The following is a 20,848-nucleotide window of genomic DNA, read 5'->3' as shown; positions in this document are numbered from 1 at the left end:
AACAATATGAAGTTTAACAATATTAATGAATACCTGAAGATCAAATATCTTTAAATAAAAAACCACAAGTAAAAAAAACTAATAAATAATATATTATGAATTATTAAGTGGAAATAATCTAATTGTGAAGTTAATATTATCTTTGTTTAAAGAACTTAGATGTAATAGGAAGTCAATAGTAAGAGGATATGAGCCAAAGCAATATAAGCAATCGCAAGAAATTTTCTATTTTAAGTTATTTTTTGCTTCCTCTCAATTATTCCCTATAAAATAATTGTTCCTATTTACGTTAAACTAATCTTTCCATCAACTTTTTAGTCCATGTCATCGTTTTGAGAACGGGGTTTTGGACCTCCTGCAGGCTTTGCCATAATGATTTCATCTATTTTAAGAATAGTAACAGCTGAGTCTGTCGCTAATTTTAAAGCAGAACAAAGAGTGCCTAAATGATCGACAATCAATCCTACTCCTTGCTCATTATTTGAGATACAGTCAATAATTGGAGAAGTTCCAGAACCACAGAAAACATTTATTCCTTTATGTGGTTGGGAACCTTGTTGATGTACTGCATGTAGTGATGCCAGAAGATCGGTGGAGTTTAGTCCAGAATTCTCAGCCAATAGTCTTGGGAAAACGTCTAAAGCTTCAGCAAACATATTTACTGCGTACTCCTCCATTCCAGGAACAGGTACATCTGCAGAATTCTGTTGGCATTTGTTTTCAGACTTATCATATGCTCTCAAGCATTTAGAAAGCTCAACAAATGTAGCTCCAGCGCCAGCAACAAATCGATTATCTTTTGTAGATGATTTAATAACAGAGACAGAATTCGCAATAGCCCTTTCCATTTCATCCAAAATTCCCTGAGTAGCACCTCTAAGAATAACTGAGCTAACTTTGGTATTAAGAGCATTAATCACAGTGACCTTCTTCGATCCAATTTCCTCAACCCTGATAGAACTAGCTTTTCCTATTTCTTCTGGAAGAGGAACTCCCAATCTAACCATTGCAACAGCTCCAATACTTCGGCAAATGCGCCTCAGTTCCCATTTAGATGTAATTCTTAGAGTTAATATATCGTACTTGTTGCAAAAGTGTTGTGCAATATCAGAAATTGGACCGCCTGCGATAATAGCATCGATCTTACCGGTTTGTTTAATATCTTTAATCAAGTTTTCAACCAGAGATTCCTCACCTCTAGTAAAATCCAAAAGCTCTTGAGCATTATTTAAAACAACTGTACCTTTCGCCTCTGTTCCAGTCATCTCTAATCCACATCCTAAAACCATAACATTTGAGACCTTTTCCAAATTTCTTATTGTACCTCCAGGTTCTCTATTAACCATCATACCATTTATTGTAAATGATTGCATTGGGGATCCTCCCAAAAGCTTAACAATTCTCACATTGTCTATATTGAATTCTTTTAATTTATCTTCATCTGGCATTATGCTCGTAATGGCTTCACATGTCAATCTCGTAATTAAATCAGAATATCCTATATTCTTTGTTGAAACCAAAGGCCTTACAATTCCAGATAAGTCACTAACATTCTTAAAATTAGCAACTCTATGTGCTACCATTCCATTTAGTAAAGATAATGATCTCTCTAGGGCTATTTCATATCCTGCTACAATATCTGAAGGATGTAAACCATTATCATTAAGTAGCTTTGCAGCATTTCTTAATAATTCTCCTGCAAATATCAAAACTGTATTGCTCGCATCACCGTACTCTTCAGCCTGCCTCTTACATGCCATTACTACCATATTTGCTGCTGGATGCTGGATATCAAGTTCTTCTATAATTGTTGATAAGTCACTAGTGATGAACTGTTTTCCAAGATGATTTACAATTAACTTATTCATGCTATTTGGACCATATGATGTTTGAGTCATCTCACTTAAATTTACGCAAGCCTCAATATTCCTCAATACGGCCTCATCCAGGCCAGAAAATGCCCTGCTTCCATCTTTTAATAAATTTGTAATTCCTGGTCTTAATTGGAACTAAAAACAATCAGAGGAAATTAATTAATGAAAATAATAATTAAAAAAATTGACCAATAAGTAGCTCAAGCTAAAAAAAATCAAGGCAAATGGGCCATATCGCCACGTTCACCTTATTATTGACCAATTTTTATACTCTAAACTTACCATTACTTCCTATTCTTTTTTTCTTGGCCAAACAATTTTAAATTAATTGGTATAATTGACCACACAATACACCCTCTTTCTAAAAAAAAAACAAGAAAAAATGTATTTCCACTTCGCAAACTTCTTCCGGTTCCCCCCTATTTGGCTCATTTTCAAGTATGAGACATGATGTCTTTAATGATTATTTGAAGGACTCTATGTTTCCCGCCTATTCTTAAAAAATTATATTAAAAATATACTATGGGGAAAAAGTTAAGTATTGTGTGGAAAATATGTTTTTCTGAGTGAAAATTTGTTGAAATAAAAAAGTGCAATATTTTGACCAAACATTGAAGTTTTGTGGTAGTTATTGAATAGCTTGTTTGAACACACAATATCGGGCATTTTTGAAGTTCTAATGGTTGATTTGAAATAAAATGCTAAATGTACTGAAAATATAGGAAAATAAATAAGAAAATGAAATTCCCAAATACATTAGAAATTAAGGAAAAGATTTCAAAAAGAGTATTTAATGCAAAATACAAAAGCCAGGACGTTGTGCTTAAATTATTTACACCTGACGATTTGGATGGCTGTGCCGCCCAAATAAAACATGTTTTTGACGAGTATGAAGGCACAGATTGTGATTACTTGGAAACATCATTGGATGACAGAGTTTTATATTGTATAAAGATACATTATTTAATCCAAAGAAACCTAGGGATATGCATGACATCAGAATATTACTGCAAAGAGATGCAGGAATGGGTTTTTGAAACGATTGTAGATGGTCAAAGAGATTATTTAGAATCATCTCTGTCTGGAGAAAACAAATCTAGAACTAGCAAAGATATGAAAAATTCTTTCATACAGCTAATTCATGTTTTTGGTGTGAGATTTGATCAGAAATCTCAAGTTTTTACTTCCCAGGATCAATTTATTGGCCTCATTTTTCCTAAGTTGGGGCAGCCTCTGATGAATTTTACACAAAACCAAAGATGGGTTCCAAATCCCATTTATCTATCTTCCGTCTTTAGTGATGAATTGTCCATTGCTCATATCTTCAAGGATGTTGTAAAATCTGCTTTATTTCTTTTAAGAGAGTTGAATATTGTCCATAAAGATATTAAGATTGAAAATATATGCACTGTATTAGACAACCCAGAATCAAATAAAATACATCCTATAATAATTGATTTTGGAGAATCTCAGATTTTAAGTAATAATGGAATGCTCAGAGACGCATATGGGACTCATACAATGCTACCTCCAGAAGCATTTACATATTCATTTTGTTCTCACAATGATGAAAATTATATGGGTTATTCTGCTGAAAAAAGAGAAGTTTGGACTCTCGGCTGTTTATTGCATACTCTAGTTTTTGGTTATCCCCCTTATTTTGATATATTCTCAAAAAAATCTCCTATAGAATTTCAATTGAAACTGTGTGATGAAAGCATTACTATTGATATTCCTACCTACTCAAGTGTGCTAAATGCAGATATCTCACACAATTTGAGAAACCTTCTTAGTAGTATACTAGTCAAAGCCCCTAATAACAGACTTTGTCTTGAAAATATTTTATTACATCCATGGCTCCAACCCTAGTACATATAGATTAGAGGTTGAACCATCTCCAATATCCCACAAATATTAACTAGCAATTCGCTGTCCATAATGTTTATTTTTATTCATACATAAATATCCCCCTTTTGTATTTTCAGTTTTGCATGTATTCTCGCATTTTATTTGCATGTGAATATATTTTAATAAATAAAGATCGTTGGCGCCATACGTGTCTTATAAATTAATAGGTCAAATTATTAGCAAAATGCCATTAGATAATAAAAATAGATTGGTCTACTGATAAGTACTCACAGGTGTTGATAATTACCTAAATAAATATATTTGAAGAATTAAAATTATCCCTATAAGAGAAAATGATTAATAATTCACAGGAACTGGTTCAAAAAGTGGATGACATAGTACTTCCAGAATGTGAAGATAGAAAGTACAGAGCTTTAGAGCTTAAGAACGGTCTAACAGCCTTTTTAGTATCAGATAAAGAAACTAAAACAAGTGGATGCTGCCTTACAGTCTACATTGGAGCTATGTACTCTCCTAAAAATTTAAATGGATTGGCACACTTTTTAGAACATATGTTATTCTGTGGAACAAAAAAATATCCGAACGTGGATGAATATCAAAAATTTATTGCAAGCCATGGAGGAAAGAGGCAGGGATCTACTACAAGATCAACTACAACATATTACTTTGAAATAAAAAATAATGCTTTTAATGAAGCATTGGATAGATTTTCTTCATTCTTTACAGAACCATTGTTTTGCAAGGATATGACAGAAAAAGAGGTTTCTGCCATTGAAAATGAGTTCCATCTTAAATATCACAGTGATGAAAGAGTTAGATTTCATTTACTTGGTCAATTGTCAAACAAATCACATCCTTTGAATTGTTTTACTACCGGGAATAAAGAAACTTTGGAAGTCAAACCTAAAAAATTGGGAATCAATCTCCATTCTGAACTTTTAAAGTTCTACTCTTCCTATTACAGCAGTAATATTATGTCAGTTGTTCTTTATGGAAAAGAAGATCTAGACATATTGGAAAAGTATACTATTGAATATTTTTCAAAAATTCCAAATCACCAAGTTAATTGTTTTGATTATACAAAGATTTTCATGGAAATTCCTCCTTATACAAGAGAAACTTCAAATAGAAAAATTATTAAGTTAATACCTTATGAAACTGACAAAAGATTAAAAATCTACTTCCCACTTCCTCCTTTAGACAAATATTACGATAGCTGTGCTCCTGCTTATATTGCAAACATTATTGGACATAAAGGTGAGGGAGGAATATCATCAATATTAAGAGCTAAAAAGCTTGCTACTGGTGCTTCTTTTGCTATTACTAATGAAGATCCATGTGCACTAGCTCAGTTTGGGGTTGTCCTAACTGATGAGGGATATAATAATATTGGACAAGTATTGGAAATCATTTTCAACTTTTTAGTATTATTTAAGGCAACACCTGTTATTCCAGAACTAGTTGGTGAGTTTATTGGGATTACTAGAGCAGGTTTTACTTATCAACCCAAATTCTCAATTCGTGATTTATTCTCATTACCAGCAAAGTATCTCAAATACAAATGTAAATTTGAAGAAATCCTCTCTTCTGGTTTTCTTGTGAAAAAATTCTCACAAGATGATGTATTTTCTATTTTGGAATACTTAAATAATGACAATTTTTTTGTCTTACTATCTTCGCAAGCAATTGAGGAAGAGTATAAGAAAAATCAAGAAAACTTTATTGTTGAACATTATTATGGAACAAAATATAGTATTTCAGAACTAGATGAAGATTTGCTTTCAATAATTAACTCCTCCTCACCAGAAAAGGCTTTAAAACTTGGGTTAATTTTGCCAAAACCGAATCAATTTGTGTCAACAGATTTCTCAATAGTAAACCCACAAAAGGTTTGTGTTAATGATTACTCGAGAATTCCTGAACTTCTAAATTTTGATGAATTGAAAGCTCAAGGTAATACCGATTCTTACAATATTCATTCTCATCCTTTAAATATTTGGTTTAAACCAGATTCAACCTTTAATTCTCCTCATTCATTAATCAATATGAGATTAATTGCTGAGAGAATTCTGGAATTTAAAGAAAACTCATCTTTTGAGAAATTGTCAAATTTTTCAAATAAGTTAGTTTTCCAAGTATTTGGTGAAATTTTAAATGAAGTTATGTATAGAAGTATGCATGAGCTCTCTTCAGATATATTAGCAGCAAGTTTATCTTATACAATTAATTTCAATTCTAGAACAAATGTATTTGTTTTACAAGGATTTGGACTTTCTCACAAATTAAATTATTTGATTTCAATAATGTTCGAGAAATTATATCATGGAACAGAGGTTAGAAAATATTATGATGAAGCCATATTAATTATAAGCAAAGATTGGAAGAATAAGATAATAAAACCAAATTTGACTTCATTTTCACTAGAATGTATCTCAGAATCTTTGTCTCCTTTTTTCTTCAATCGTCAAGAAAAATTAAATGTTTTGGAATCATTTACTTTTGAATTGTTTTGTTCTATAAGACAACACTTTTTATCAAACTGTAGACTTGAAGGGTTAATTATGGGGAATTTTTCAGAGCCAAATGCAAAGTGTATTTCAATACAACATTGGAAAAATTTGATAAATTTCCAGAATTCTGTTAAAAATGAAGTAAAATCTTCTGGAATAAGAGTAGAACAATTTTCAATTGTTAATTTAGAAAAGGACATTTATACTTTAAATTATATTCCAAATAGTTCTGACAAAAATGGATGCTGGATGTTGAGTTTCTTCCTTGGAGAGTATAATTTAAGGAAACAAGTCCTATGTGATTTGATTTTACCCTTTGTCTCAAGTGAAGCTTTTGCTGATCTCAGAACTAATCAACAATTAGCTTACGTTGTTAGAGCTACACAGATATTTTCTTCTCCTGCAATTATTATTGGATACTATTTACAATCATCTGAGTATACCAATGCTCTAACTCTTGAGAGGCTTTTAGAGTTTCATATAAACAAAACAAAAGTGGAACTAAAAAGTAAATTGAATAAGGAAATGTTTATAAAATTGAAGGATTCCACAATTCAAACCCTTTCATCAAATCCAAAAAGTATCTTTGATGAGTATAAGACTTATCTTCATGAGATTAATGAAAGATCATATTTATTTGATATAAGACAAAGGAAAATAGATATATTAAATAATGTACAATACAATGAATTTATTGATTTTTATGATAGTATATGGACTTCAAACTCCGTATTAACAGAAATAAGATCTCAAATAGATGATACTAAGAATTCTGGTATGGGTTCTGAGTATAAAGATCCGTCTATTCCAGAAGGATATTTAAAATTGGAGTCAATTACTCAGATTTCAAGGAACAAAAATACACCCACGATTTCGCTGGAAGATAAACTAAAGAATTTGTAATATATACTTTATTTGCAGGTTTTAATACTGTATAATTTCTTAAAATTAACAAACACTCAATGAGATTGCATAAAATTAATTTAAGATTAAGTAATGTAATTAGATTATTTAAAAAAAAAAAGTCACATAAAACAACACAAAATAGTCAGTTTCGATTCAAAATTTGTAAATTGTTTTTTTAGTTTGTTTCTGTATCTGAATATTTGTTATTTCACCTGATAAAGGAAATTATTGCAATTTTGAAATGGCGGGAACATTCGAAATGTTATGTGGGTTAATAGTAGAAATATCTGGGAAAAATGTCAAAAGAGGGGTAATTTTTGTATAGAAATTAGGTATAAAGATAAAAATAAAATAATCTGAAAACCAAGAAGAGAAAAAAGAGTCACGAGGAAATTATTTTTTCAGAGATTTAAGTAGAATAGATGACAGAAATAAAGACGAATTTAAAAGAAATTCAGAATGAAATAACGAAGCCAATTTATGATGAGAACAAATATAGAGCTCTGGTATTGAAAAATAATTTGAGAGTATTATTGGTTCAGGATGAGAATACGGATATTTCAGGAGCAAGTATGTCGGTATTTGTTGGTTGTCAGCAAGATCCTGAAGAACTGAATGGCCTTGCTCATTTTTTGGAGCACATGTTATTTTTAGGTTCAGCCAGACATCCAAACCCTAGTGATTTTGATGACTATATGAAATTGAATGGAGGGAGTTCAAATGCATTCACAGATAATTTGTCAACATCTTACTTTTTCGAAATAAAAAATGAGTCATTTGAGCATGCATTAGACTTATTTTCTGCTTTTTTTATATGTCCTTTATTTGATACAAAGTATGTAGATAGGGAAGTTAATGCAGTAAACAGTGAGCATAACAAAAATTTGTTATCAGATTTATGGATAAGATATCATGTAATTTCTTCAATAGCTAGGAATGGACATCCATTAAGAAAGTTTGGTACTGGGAGTATAGAAACATTAAAATATGAGCCAGAAAAGAAAGGAATTGATTTGATTGCAGAACTAAAGAATTTTCATAATAAATATTATAGTTCAAATAATATGTTTCTTACTTTGGTTTCAAATTGCGATCTTGATGAGCTTGAGAATTATGCAATAAAGTATTTTTCAGAAATAGTTGATAAGAATATTGCTCGTATTGATTATTTTGGTGAATTTCAAAAAGAAAGACCATATTTAAGTATTATGGAATCTCCAGAAGATGGTGCTCTTGAATCAATGGTATATGTCATACCTAACAAAGATGAAAAAAAAGTATCTTTTAATTTTCAGATTCCTGATCTACGTAAATTTAGAAAAGGACTTCCTGAAATGCATTTTACAAATATTTTAGGACATGAAGGGCCAGGAAGTTTGACTTCAGCTTTGAGAAGAAATGGTTGGTGTCTTGCTCTAAGCAGTGGATTAAATGAAATGTATTCCGCTAATTTGTTTGAAATTATAATAACTCTAACAGAGAAAGGTGCAAGAGAAGTTTTGAGTGTTATTGAATACACATTAAATTTTGTAAATTTGGTTATAAAGAATGAAATAGATATGGAAGTAGTTTCAGATCTTGAAAAACTTTCTCAGCTTGTCTTTGATTATAGAAATAGACCAAGTCTAGATGAAACTATAAGCAATAATGCATTTGCTCTTGCAAATTTACCTCCTCTAAAGGAACTTCTTACTTTTGGAAATAGAGTTGAAAAAATGGATGTAGATGCAGTAAAATATCTTAAACAATATTTTGATCCCAAGAATATGTTTATTTTACTTTCAATTCCGGAAAATAAAGCTCTTATTGAAGATGAAAGACTTAAAGATAAATTAATTTATGACAGACATTATAACATAAACTATTTGAAGTTAGAGTTTGGACCAGAAATTAAGGAAATTATCTCTAAAATAAGTCTTTCTAATGCTAGCAAATTTGGACTCAAAATGCCAACAAAAAATAATTATATTCCAGAGAATTTTGATTTAATGAACACGTATGGCGGCAACATGCAGGCATTCCCCACAATTTTGGAGATTCCTGGAAATTCATTTAGTGACAGAGTGGTTGCATATTATAAGCCAGATACAAATTTTCGAACTCCACACGGTTTTTCTCAATTCTTTTTCTTCTCTTCAAGTAAGGTGACATGTGAATTACTTGTTCTTGATACTTTGACATCTTTAACATTAAGTAAATTTGTTGCAGAAGAGGCTTATAATGCAACTATTGCCAATTTAGACTATAAGATTTCAGGTGGGTACAATTTAAGAAATTCAATGAATTGTTTATCTATAACAATTTCTGGTTTTAATGATAAAATGCACACATTATTAAAGTTTTTGATCAAATCTCTAGTTGAACTCAAAAATGATGGTGAAAAGCAACTATATAAGTCATTCTTTGAAGATGCTCTAGAGGAAAGTAGACTATCAGTCAGAAACTCGCTTTTTAATCCAGATATACTTTCCCATTTGACTTCGTATAATTTCAGGGAGTTTTATTCTGTTTATACTCCTTCAAAAGAGGAGATTTTATCTATATTAAGTACAACTACATACGAAAGGTTGTGTGATCATATATCAACATTTTTCTCACAATGTTTGATAAAATCGATCACAGTTGGTAACTTAAATAAGGAACAAGCACGAGAACTTGTTGAAACTGTGACTATCAAGGAATTGTTATCGTTTGAACAACTAAATTCTAAAATGGAAAAGACTATCATTAGAAACTGCATAGATTTGAAAAAGGCAATAGAATCAGATCCTGAAATAAAATCCAATAGGATCATTCTATCTAAGTCTGTGATAAATCCAATGGATAAGAATGGTTCAGTTATATATTCAATTGATATGGGAGAATACAATTTAAGAAACTACGTTCTTTTGGAGCTGTTGTCCAAATATTTGGATTCAAATTGCTACTTAGAACTTCGTACAAATCAACAATTAGGGTATATTGTGCATGCATGCAGTTATAATTTGAAGCCAGCTATTGGTATTTATATTTGTGTTCAGTCTTCAGACTTCAGTAATTCTCATGTTATAAACCGTATTCATAATTTACTTGATGATCTTTTGGTCGTAAAATTATCGGAAAAGCTTGATGAGGATCAGTTTAACATTTTAGTGGATTCTGAAATTAAGATTTACTCAAACAAACCAAAAAATATTAAAGAGGAAGTTGCTCAATACTTGACAACAATCACTAATGGAGAGAGTAATTTTGATTGGAAAGATAAGTCCATTAAAATTCTTGAAAATTTAACTTATCAAGAATTTTGTTCTTTTGTGACAGATCTAATCAGTAGACCAAGGGCTATTATACAATCTATATCAGCCTTGGACGCCAGCAAAAAATGTGAAGATGTGGCTAATGATTCTGTTCCAAACGGATTTATAGTTATCAAAGATTTCAGACACTTTAGAAATACTGACGCACTATTTAACATAACTATATAAAGAGGACATCTTTTTTTCTCGCTCTTCCTTTCTAGCTGGATAAAATTACTTATAAATCACTATTTAGACTTAATCAGACAAGTTAAATCAACATTAAAACAAAATACTGGCACTTATGAGATTCACGTCATACGTATCTATTTCGGACTGATTTAAATTAAAATATCTGAATATTCACAAGTTAAGAAATTTATTTGACTAAAGACTACTTATTAAGAAAAAGATAACTAGTTTAGAATCATTAGAAATGTAGATCAACAATTATATTATCTCAGAGGAGAAAACAAATTTTTAAAAATTTCTTCATTTTTTATGAATTTACTATCATTTTGACAATTTTAATCAGAATTTTTAAAGGATATTTGCAATTTAGGCGGGAAGTGGAAAAACGACGTAAATATTTACTAATAGAGGAAACAATAATGGAGGAATATTAAGATAAAAATAGCAAAAATAAATCTTTTAAATATATAATAAGTCAAAAGTAATTTTGAATATTAATTATTTGGAACATTTTGATGGGATTATTTAAGGATTACAATGAATAAGTATCTACTTATTTACCATTTTTTCCTACAGGTGGTAATTTTATTATCAATTAATGGAAGTTCATTAGGAAAAGAACCTGATTTGGTAGATAACGAGGAATGTGAAAATCCGGAGTATTTGTTTCCCTGGGGGAATGATTATCTTAATTCATGTTTGAGTTTTCAATGCCATAGGGTCCGAGAACATAAAAGTTGGTATCGCTTTTGGGAAAAAAAACCAAAATATGTTCATAAAAATATTTATGGAAGTGAACGGGTGATACAATGTTCAGACTGTGAAGGTTTTTTAAAGAAGGGAGCTCTATTTGGTGGAATGTCAATTTGCACTCCAATTGAGTTTGGTGGTAGTTTTGATATACCAAAAGGTTGGGTATCTATAGCTACTGCAAGCTTACAATTAAATAAGGAAATTAAGAATAAAAGTTCAATTAAGTTAGTTCCAGATAACTGGAGAATTGATGGACAGACTAAAAAGACAACCTTGGACTTATCCGCTTGTTCCACTTCTGATGATTCTGAAGTAGCTTTATCTATATTAGTAACTTTATCAAATATAGCCGAACCTTCTAGAAAGTCCTCAAAATATAGACGTATTTTGGGTCTTCACGATGATTCAATTAATGTGAGGATTAAAACTCTTGGAGTTGATATGGGAAACTCAGCAGATGGTTTTGATGATGATGATTTGGATGATGACTTTGATGATGAGTTCGATAGTGAAGATGTTCAACAAAGCATGCATCAGGATAATGGGTATAATGAGTACTTTTTGTATGATATGAATAAATTAGCCTCAACACAGCATAGGGTACCTAGAGATAACCCATCCAAGGGCAAAAAAAATAAGCAAAAAGTAAGAAAGGAAAAACCATTTACTGGTGCAGAAAAACTACCAAGAAAATGGAAACTTAGCAAAGGCCATGCTTCGATATATTCATCATCCGATGTTTTAAGGCTTGATCTTGCTTCAGATATTCACCCCAATGAACTTGTCCAAGTTATTCTTACATGTAATAACAAATATATGAATTGCAATATCCAAGACTTTGTTTCGTGCTTCAATATTCTCTGTAGATCTGTAACCAAAGAAGAGCTTATTCGTAGAGCAGCTTTAATGAAAGCTAAACGGTTCATTTCAAATTCTATTATTTCAGGTCAAGTAGTGCCTAAAATGGCTTATAACGGCATGCCATTTCAACCCGGTTTCCCGCCTGCTATTCCAGGGCCTTTCAATGGTCAATTCCAGTATCCACATGCAAATAATATAGTAAATGGGAATTTCATACAAAGAAATTCAACTTTGCCTATTCAAGGAGTTTCGAATGTAGGAGCAAATTATATTCAAAATAGGGGAAAAAATGGGGTTGTTTTGGTTAACAATGGAGTAGGAAAGCCTGTTGAGGTAAGTAACCAAGCTAACGTTTTTGTTGGAAATGATGGCGTACAAAATGTAAATATAAATACCAATACTAAGACTGCTGGAATTTCTAATATTTCCCTTAAGCAGCTTCCTGCAAATGTGAAAACTTCTCAGAGTACCGCAGCATCAAAGGGTATTCAAATAATTGTTGTACCAGTGCAGAGTCAAACGAATGCCCACTGCCAAAGCCAAACTAATATGGGTAATGTAAATAAAGCTGCGACTAAATCATCGTTAAAACAGAAAAAGCAAAAAACCTTAATAAGTCAAAACATCATTTCAAAGGAAAAAACTAAAATTCCAAATCAAATTAATAATTCTCAAATACCAACTACACCAAAACAATCTAAGTCTCGAATAAACCAGATCGGAGTTTATGGCCCTGCTAATCACACCGTTGTTACCTCGTATAACTCAAATGTATTAAACACTGATATTTATCAAACTTCTGCTGAGCAAAACTTGGAGAGTCAACCAACAACAGTTTGTATACTAGCTATGGAACCTAAAAGTGAATCTAAAGTGAATGTTGTGAGTTCAAACACAATTCAGCCTGTGGAAAAAACTCAATTCAGCAATGTAAAACAAGATGTTACAGTAGTTTTGAATCCTATAAATACAGTGACAAAAAACTCAAAAACTAGCAAACGCAATACTGTGAAACAAACAACTAAAACTCAAGCACCAACTTTAAATATTTTATTAGTTCCTAATAAGACTGTTAAAACAAAGAATAATTTCAAGAAAGTTTCTAAAGTCTCTAAAAACGAGGTAAAACATGCAAATAAAACAGTAGACATTATTTTGTTCAATGGTAATTTAAATCATAAACCTAAAAAGACTGTTGATAAAAGTAATTCAGATTATATGGTTTTGAATACAAATAATGTTCTAAAACCTCCAAAAATAATAACGGGCAAGATAACCTACAAATCGCCTAAATTAATCAAGAAAAGTAGTAAATCAACAGAGCCAGAGTTTAATATTATAGATACCATAGTTTTGGAAAAGGTTAATCATGAGGAACCCAGAAACAAAATTGACAAGTTAGTCCCTGTGGATACCTCCTCTTTAAGTGATGAGAATATTTTATTATCAGATCCTGGCATTAGTAGCCAATACATTTCTAGTAGCCAGAAGAAACATTCTAAACAGTCGCATAGCCCCCATTTGAAGAATAAAGCTCATAGAAAGAAGTCCATAAAAGTTAAATCTCGAAAAGAGGGAACAACTGAAAACGTTCTGCTAGATGCCGACAAACATATTTCTAATTCCGATAATAAGGCTTCTTTGGTCAAAGTAGAAAAATATATTCTACGTCCAGTTAACACTTCAGAAAGTTCTGAGGACTCAGAAAGTTTTAGCGAATATGAATTTGGATCAGAAGAAATTGGATATTTGAGTGATGAAGATTTCAGTACCCTAATTCTGAAAAAAGTTAAAGATGATTCTGCAAAGTCAGACAAATCAGTGAAAACGGAGTCCAATTCGAAAGTCTCTACTCATTCACAGAAAATAAAAAACGAAGATGATGATAAAGTTAATGAGGAGATAAAGATCAAAAATATAGAAAAAAGTGAATCTAAAGTTGAAATAGAAAATAGTCCTTTAAGTGATTCTTCTGATTATGAAATTTTTAGCAAACAAAAACATTATAATTACGAAACAAGAAGCACAATGAAGTCTATTTTGGGATATTCAATATTGATCAGTGTTTTTCTGTTCATAGTGTTCATTATTATGAAACTGCTTCTACTTTAATTACTCAGAAAATTTAATTTTTAGTTCTGGCGGGAAACGAATGTATTTTAATCAAATGTTTATTGATACTTCACGGACGTTAAGTTTTTTTTTTAATTTATCCATCATTAACACATTTTAACTAGTAAATCTAAGAATGAGGAGTCAAAAATTATGCTTTAATTTTTTAGATTTATTTTAATTCAATTATTATTTCATTAGAGTAGGTATTTAGGTATTTTTAAGGACTATTTCACGATTTCCGTTTTCCGGATAAATGCCATATTCTCAGTAAATAATAACTTAAACCTAGTGAGGATAAATTAGTAACCTGGATTTATTATAGAGAACAAAACATGGGAAAACTTATTTGTTTTATAACTGCTGCAATAATATTGAGATTTTTCTTTCCAAACAAATGAATTTTCTGTCAAATTGTGGTTGGCGCCAAGTTGTCTTTTGAGATAAATAACAGAAATTATTCAAGGAATTCAAAAGTATTATAAACCAGACAGATGATGAATACATTATGATAGCACAGAAGGCACACATTGTTTGAGTTTAAAATGATAGTAGATTTAGAATTATATCCTAAACAATCACTCAGATTATTATTGTTTATTAATGAGCAAGAGAAACAAAGTAAGAAAAGTACAAAATTTCTGGAATACTGTAATGAAGAGGAAGTGAAAGAATTCCAATATTTGGGTGAAGAAGATAGAATAATTATATCTGAGAGCTTCAGGAAAGTGGTGAGAGCTGAAATTAGAGAGTATATTGATTTATACATGGAGCAGTACCAAGAACCATTAAATGATAAAGAAGAAGCTTTGGATATTAATGAAAAGCAATATACAGTTTATGGGAATTTTCAACTCTTCAATGAACAAAAAGACACTATTTTATGGGACCTACTAACATTATTGATATACCTAGATAGCATGAATCCACAAATATGGGATAGAAGGGCAGTCTTAATAGGAGAATTATTACAAAGAATAGGATTGGAATCTGAATATATGAGATTCTTAAGCAGTGAGCTAAATCTTACAAAGCTTGCATTATGTCATACCTTTAAGTATGGGGAAATCTGGAGTTATTTGGAGTATATATTAACTGAATACTATGAAAGAATTAAAGAAAACGAGTTTAAAAGTTTGAATAATGATGAAATTATCAATTATGTTTTAAAAGATAATTTTGAGTTTATTTGTCTACAGATAGACTCCTATGAACACAACTACCATGCTTGGAGTTTAGTTAATTGGTTAATTTATGAATTAATCCCTACAATAATTTCAACAGATGACTCAAATAACCCCTATAAATACAATGAAATCAGGATGATCGAAAGTTGGGTAATCAAATTATTACAAAGACATCCATCTCATTATGGAGGTTACCATGCGCTTGTGAATCTGAATGAAAGCAAAATTAATTCACAAAGTAAATCAAATAAGCTCGAAGTATGCACAGTAATAGGATTAGTATACCCAAAAGAAATTATTGATATGCTTAGAATTATTATTGAGTGTTTTGATCATCATTTTATTAACTGTTTCTCAGTAATTCTAGGCTTCAGATATGCTAATTTCATGCTTTTGATTGATTCAGTAGATGAAAGGTCTCATCTTCAAATTTTTGAAAACGAAATAATCTGGTTTCAAAAACAAGATTTGGTTGAAAAAATGTCCAAGAGTCCAAAACATCTTGAAGAATTGAGAGAACACTTTTACTCCATTTTATCAGAGATATCAAGCTATAATTACAATAAAAGCATTATACAAAAATTCTACGACCTATTAGATTCAGAAATACAAATAATAAGGCAAGAATCAACGTTGTTTTACAATAGTGATTGTTCCTATAAAGGCCTAGTTTGAGCTATTCACACTCAATTTTTCCCACAATTAATCAATTAATTGCTAATTTAACAAGGTTATAATTTATACCATTTGGCGCCATTTGCCCACAATATTAAATACCACATGTAATATAAATTAATCTTGAAGTTAAAGAAAAAATTAAAAGGCAGATGTTCTAGAATACTGAAGTAGTACTCAAGGGTGTAATTTGTAGGTAATTTATTCGCTAAAATGGCAGATACTCACTATCCAAATGGAAGCTTTGAAGAATATGAAGGAGAGAGCGTATATGAAATGGATAGATTAAATATTAATGATGAGTATATTGATGAACAAGGCGTAGAACATAATACTTCTGCATGCACTACTAATTTGGGACTGTATAACTTTGACAGCGAGGATGATGAGATATCAAGAGAAATTTATAAAGGATATGGAATAAAAAATGAGACAGATGGCTCAGTTACCGAAACTAAAAGAACAACCAATGAAAATGAGAAAGAAAGTCAATTGAAAACTCCACCAAAAAGACCATTTTTAAGGAAGGGAGAAGGTAAGTCCTTGGTAATAAGTAACTCAAGAAAAGCAAATGGAGAATCTATTTCTAGAAGAAGTTCCCAAATTAGGTCAAACCCAGCAGCCAAGATTGTTCCGAGCTCAGCTCCTTCCAGAAGGTTTATACGTTCAAACAAGTCAGTTGTGCCAGAAGCAGGTAGAAACAGCAAACTAGACTCGTTATTATTGGGAATTGAAAGTTCAAATTTGACCACCGAGAGTGGGCTGGAAGGATTTGAAATCTTCGATGCTGAGGAAGAGTTTCTAGGGATTGACTGGCGCAAAGAGCAGAATATTGTCAATCCAAAAAGTAATAGGGATGAGAAACTTAAGGGGAATATTATAGAGAAGGACCAAGAAAAAGACTATGACAAATTGATTCAACAAAAATTGGATTTACTTGATGAGAAGATGGAATATATACATGAGACACACGAGGAAATGCTTAAGAAAAAGACTTTGTTGGCCAGAGAAAGAAAACTTCTTGAAAGCCAAAAAGTGACTTTTGAAAAAGAGTTGAGGGCAAAGTTTGAAAAGAGTAGGCAAGAAATAGAATCAGAAAAACGACGTTTGGAAAGAGAAAATAACAAACTAACCAAGGATAAGATTGCCTTGAGCGATCAGGTGACTCGTTTAAAGATGACAATCAAGGCAAAAGATGCTGAGATCAATCGACTCACTAAAGAAATTACAATGATGGAGAAGAAAGAAAAAGAGAGAGAAAGTATGCAAAATAAAATCCCTATAGGAAAGAAAGAAAGCTCATCTGAAAGTGTGGAAAAGAAACGAGCTGTTAATCTGAGAGCTAATAATCAGAAGAATGGAGAATTTGATAGAGCCAGACTTGCAGGAAACACCGGTATTACTACATTGACTACCAATTTGCAGACGACTACATCAATTTCTTCCAACTCTTCAGGTTCATTTATAGATCGGGATTTAGTTATTGAAGAACAATTGGCAGCCTTTGACTTTGAAAAGGAATTGGATTTACTATATGGAATCTTAAGTACTTGCTTTGAGTTTGTAAGTGAAGGGGAAGACTTCACAACTTTACCAGGTATTCCTGAAGACGTAGGGAGACCATGGTGTGATATTGAAAAGCCGTATAAAGTTCAGAAGGACGACGATTTGAGAACTATTACCTTTAAGTTCCCTAGTGGACTTGTTGAAATTGTATTTTATGATGAACAAGAGGATTCTGTTTGTCCAAAAAACACAAGAAAGTTACTTTGGACTCATCTTGGTTGGTGTATTCTAGTTTATCCAAATGGAGATATTAAAGCAATCAAACCTGACAAAAATATTACTTACCATTATGTTGAAAAAGATATTGTAAAATGCGTAGTAAGTACTATGAATCTATTGAACTATGATGGAGAAACAACTAAGCTACATTTTAGCAAGTTTTTCTCTCTTGGACAGTTGCAATGTGTCGATCCTGAGACTAGAAAAACATACATAATTCATTCCGATATGTCTAAGCAAATCCTTAATGGTTGATTGGGATCTGGAAATTACCATGAAACAATTTAGTCATTAGTTATTAATTAGAATTTTCTTATTTTGTAAATATTAATATAGTTTTCAAGATATAGCTAGAACTAAACTAAGCTTTTCTCTAATTGAATTGTATAATGGTTTTGTAAGTGACTGGATTCCTCAAAGTCTGATATAGTTCTCCAAATACAAATTGGAAGCCTGTTAAATTTGATGATAGATTCACTGAGCTCACTATTAAGTTTAGGTAATTCAATGGAATTTACTCTATTAAGACTGAGAATTTCCCTTTCACACCCTCCTTTTGTCCCATGAGACGAAATCTCTATTTGATTTGGTTGATTTGATGAGACAATTTGAGTAATCATTGTCTTATTGAAAATGGGAGTCAAAAAGATGGTAGGTTGAGCTTCTTGGATGTTCTGGTCTGAATAGTATTTGATTGTAGATCTAATTAACTTCTTTGAAATGTCCCAGGAACAATTATAGGTTTTAAGTATATTCGATATATAACATACAGGAATAAGTTTCTTCAGTCTTCCAAGTAGCTCCCTATTATTTTGATGTAATTCTATCAAATTAAACTCTTCCAAAAACTTCTTAGATTTTGAATACAAGCCATTCAAGTGCCAGTCAAAACTAGTATCATCAATTAAGGGTTCACTTTTTCTAACATGCATTTTCATATCTGCTATTATACTTTCAAAGCCTATTTCCATTAGTATAAACTTAAAAGCTTTGATTTCTCCAAAATATTTCTTCTTTATTGATTCCCATAGAGAGTATTTTTCTTTTAAATCAGAATTTTCATTTTCTGGAGAGTTTTCGTATCTCCGTCCTAAGTACTGAGTTTCTTTGTAAATTTCGATTGCAATCCTTATAAGTTGAGAAAAAATTGTTGTATTGTCATTTCTTACTTGCGGGATAAATCTATTCTCGTAAAGTTGTTGAGTTGAAGATTTCTCCAGTTCATCAAGCAAAAGCAAAACTATTTTGAAGATGAGATTTTCGTCTCTGATACTCACAAGAAAGCTCCAAAGTAAGTCCGTATAATCAGCATCAATCCTTGAACTGGAAGAACCTTTCAACTCAAATTTATCATCTACCACGTATGTATTAGCTTCATTATCTTCTTGTTTTGAATCAAAATGTTCCATTATGGAGTACCCCCATATTTTGGAAAGACTTCTAATAAATTTGAAAGAGATAATTTGCAACTCTTTCTTTTCAAAATCGGTACTTGGGTTAGATGAATAATGATTTTGTAGAGTGGTATCTTTGAAATCGGAGCTGGAGTTAATTAACAGTTCCAAAAAATTAATTCCTTCAATAATTGATACAAGAGACGGATCTTTGATTTGGTTGATGTCAATTTTCAAAAAAATCAATCCTTCATCTATACTTGAAGGATTGAGCTTTGGTATATTTGGGTATAAGACATCGTCAATTCCCAAATTCCATCTTACAAAGAGTGAAAAACAGGTTCCAGAGAATGTATTAATGCATTTTAGTCTATTAAGTTTGTTATATAGAATGGTTTCATCATTAAGAAGAGGATAGTTTTCCTTATTACTATTCTCATAGTAGTCACTATTATTAGTTTCAGAATAAATGTCAAATCTGGAGACTGCAGAATAAGCGCTTTGATCTGAAGGTTGGGAAGAAGAATCAGTAACTTTGCTTGGAATAATCTCATTGATTGCAATTTTGTCGCAAGAAGATTCCCGGTTTTCAAGTTTTGTTAATAATCCAGTTGGATTACAAACCATATACACATTAAACTCGCAACTTCCATCTTCCTCATTTGGATCCAATATTATATATGACACCAAACCTCTCTGTATGGGGCCTATTTCTACTCCTAGTTGTTCTTGTTCAACATAAAAGACCATTCTAGAATTCATTTTACTTGTTTAATAACCATAATATATAAAAGATCCCTAACAGCCCTTAAACTTAGAGGAATAAGGTTCGATTCCAGAACAATGTACTTATACTTAATATTAAAAATGATAACCTCTTTTGATATATCCTCACATTGTTCTACGTTAGAATTGATACCAAGAAATTGACTATAATGCTTTAATAGTCCAAGGAGGCAGTTTCTATTCATAGGAGAATTGATATCCTGGCAAATACAAAGTTTTATGGAATCAAAATCTGGATGGTCAAAAATTCTGGTTCGGAGAGATCTCACAACAGTTTGTTGCAGTTCTGGGTTCATATCTTCTTCCTGTTGAATATCTTTAAACTGTGAAATTAAAAGGAACCCCCCAGGAAACCTATTGTTCAAAGAATGAAAGTTCTCATCTCTAGTGTCCAATATTAACAAATTTCCCAGTATTCCCGTCAAGTTTCCCGTATTTTCTGAAGCAAGTTCATTTAACTTGAGTAACTCGTCATAGAAGTCCATTTTAATCTAAGACTCCCTTTTATAAATTCTTGAATATCACTGATTACACTATTTCTTTTGAATCTAATTACAACCTAGATAATCTCATTTTATCAAAATTTATCCCCTTATGTTACTTCCAGTAATTATCCCTTTCACACAAATTTTTTTTGATTATTTTCTGGTTATTTAAACATTTATTTAT

The 20,848-nt window shown here is 31.2% G+C and overlaps 8 protein-coding genes across 8 annotated transcripts; 6 read left to right on the top strand and 2 right to left on the bottom strand.

Annotated features, from left to right (window-relative positions):
• Window positions 1–314: 314 nt before the first annotated feature.
• Chro.20101 (hypothetical protein) lies at window positions 315–1,898 on the bottom strand. The annotated part of the gene is made up of 1 exon (XM_663330.1): window positions 315–1,898. One exon carries the CDS (start codon window positions 1,896–1,898, stop codon window positions 315–317), a length of 1,584 nt encoding a protein of 527 aa, XP_668422.1.
• Window positions 1,899–2,612: 714 nt separating this feature from the next.
• Window positions 2,613–3,743, top strand: Chro.20102 (hypothetical protein). Its single annotated transcript, XM_663329.1, has 1 exon — window positions 2,613–3,743. The coding sequence occupies one exon, from the start codon at window positions 2,613–2,615 to the stop codon at window positions 3,741–3,743; it is 1,131 nt and encodes a 376-aa protein (XP_668421.1).
• Window positions 3,744–4,075: 332 nt separating this feature from the next.
• Window positions 4,076–7,156, top strand: Chro.20103 (involved in a-factor processing; Ste23p). The annotated part of the gene is made up of 1 exon (XM_663328.1): window positions 4,076–7,156. One exon carries the CDS (start codon window positions 4,076–4,078, stop codon window positions 7,154–7,156), a length of 3,081 nt encoding a protein of 1,026 aa, XP_668420.1.
• Window positions 7,157–7,581: 425 nt separating this feature from the next.
• Chro.20104 (ENSANGP00000016000) lies at window positions 7,582–10,623 on the top strand. Its single annotated transcript, XM_663327.1, has 1 exon — window positions 7,582–10,623. The coding sequence occupies one exon, from the start codon at window positions 7,582–7,584 to the stop codon at window positions 10,621–10,623; it is 3,042 nt and encodes a 1,013-aa protein (XP_668419.1).
• Window positions 10,624–11,163: 540 nt separating this feature from the next.
• On the top strand, window positions 11,164–14,352 carry Chro.20105 (hypothetical protein). Its single annotated transcript, XM_663326.1, has 1 exon — window positions 11,164–14,352. One exon carries the CDS (start codon window positions 11,164–11,166, stop codon window positions 14,350–14,352), a length of 3,189 nt encoding a protein of 1,062 aa, XP_668418.1.
• Window positions 14,353–14,897: 545 nt separating this feature from the next.
• Chro.20106 (hypothetical protein) lies at window positions 14,898–16,214 on the top strand. Its single annotated transcript, XM_663325.1, has 1 exon — window positions 14,898–16,214. The coding sequence occupies one exon, from the start codon at window positions 14,898–14,900 to the stop codon at window positions 16,212–16,214; it is 1,317 nt and encodes a 438-aa protein (XP_668417.1).
• Window positions 16,215–16,427: 213 nt separating this feature from the next.
• Chro.20107 (hypothetical protein) lies at window positions 16,428–18,254 on the top strand. Its single annotated transcript, XM_663324.1, has 1 exon — window positions 16,428–18,254. The coding sequence occupies one exon, from the start codon at window positions 16,428–16,430 to the stop codon at window positions 18,252–18,254; it is 1,827 nt and encodes a 608-aa protein (XP_668416.1).
• A 101-nt stretch (window positions 18,255–18,355) lies between these two features.
• Window positions 18,356–20,155, bottom strand: Chro.20108 (hypothetical protein). Its single annotated transcript, XM_663323.1, has 1 exon — window positions 18,356–20,155. The coding sequence occupies one exon, from the start codon at window positions 20,153–20,155 to the stop codon at window positions 18,356–18,358; it is 1,800 nt and encodes a 599-aa protein (XP_668415.1).
• Between the last annotated feature and the right edge of the window lie 693 nt (window positions 20,156–20,848).

This window comes from Cryptosporidium hominis (genome assembly GCF_000006425.1).
Source record: "Cryptosporidium hominis TU502 chromosome 2 CHRO012034, whole genome shotgun sequence".
Lineage (NCBI taxonomy): Eukaryota > Apicomplexa > Conoidasida > Eucoccidiorida > Cryptosporidiidae > Cryptosporidium > Cryptosporidium hominis.
This window is presented reverse-complemented; position numbering and strand designations above follow the sequence as displayed.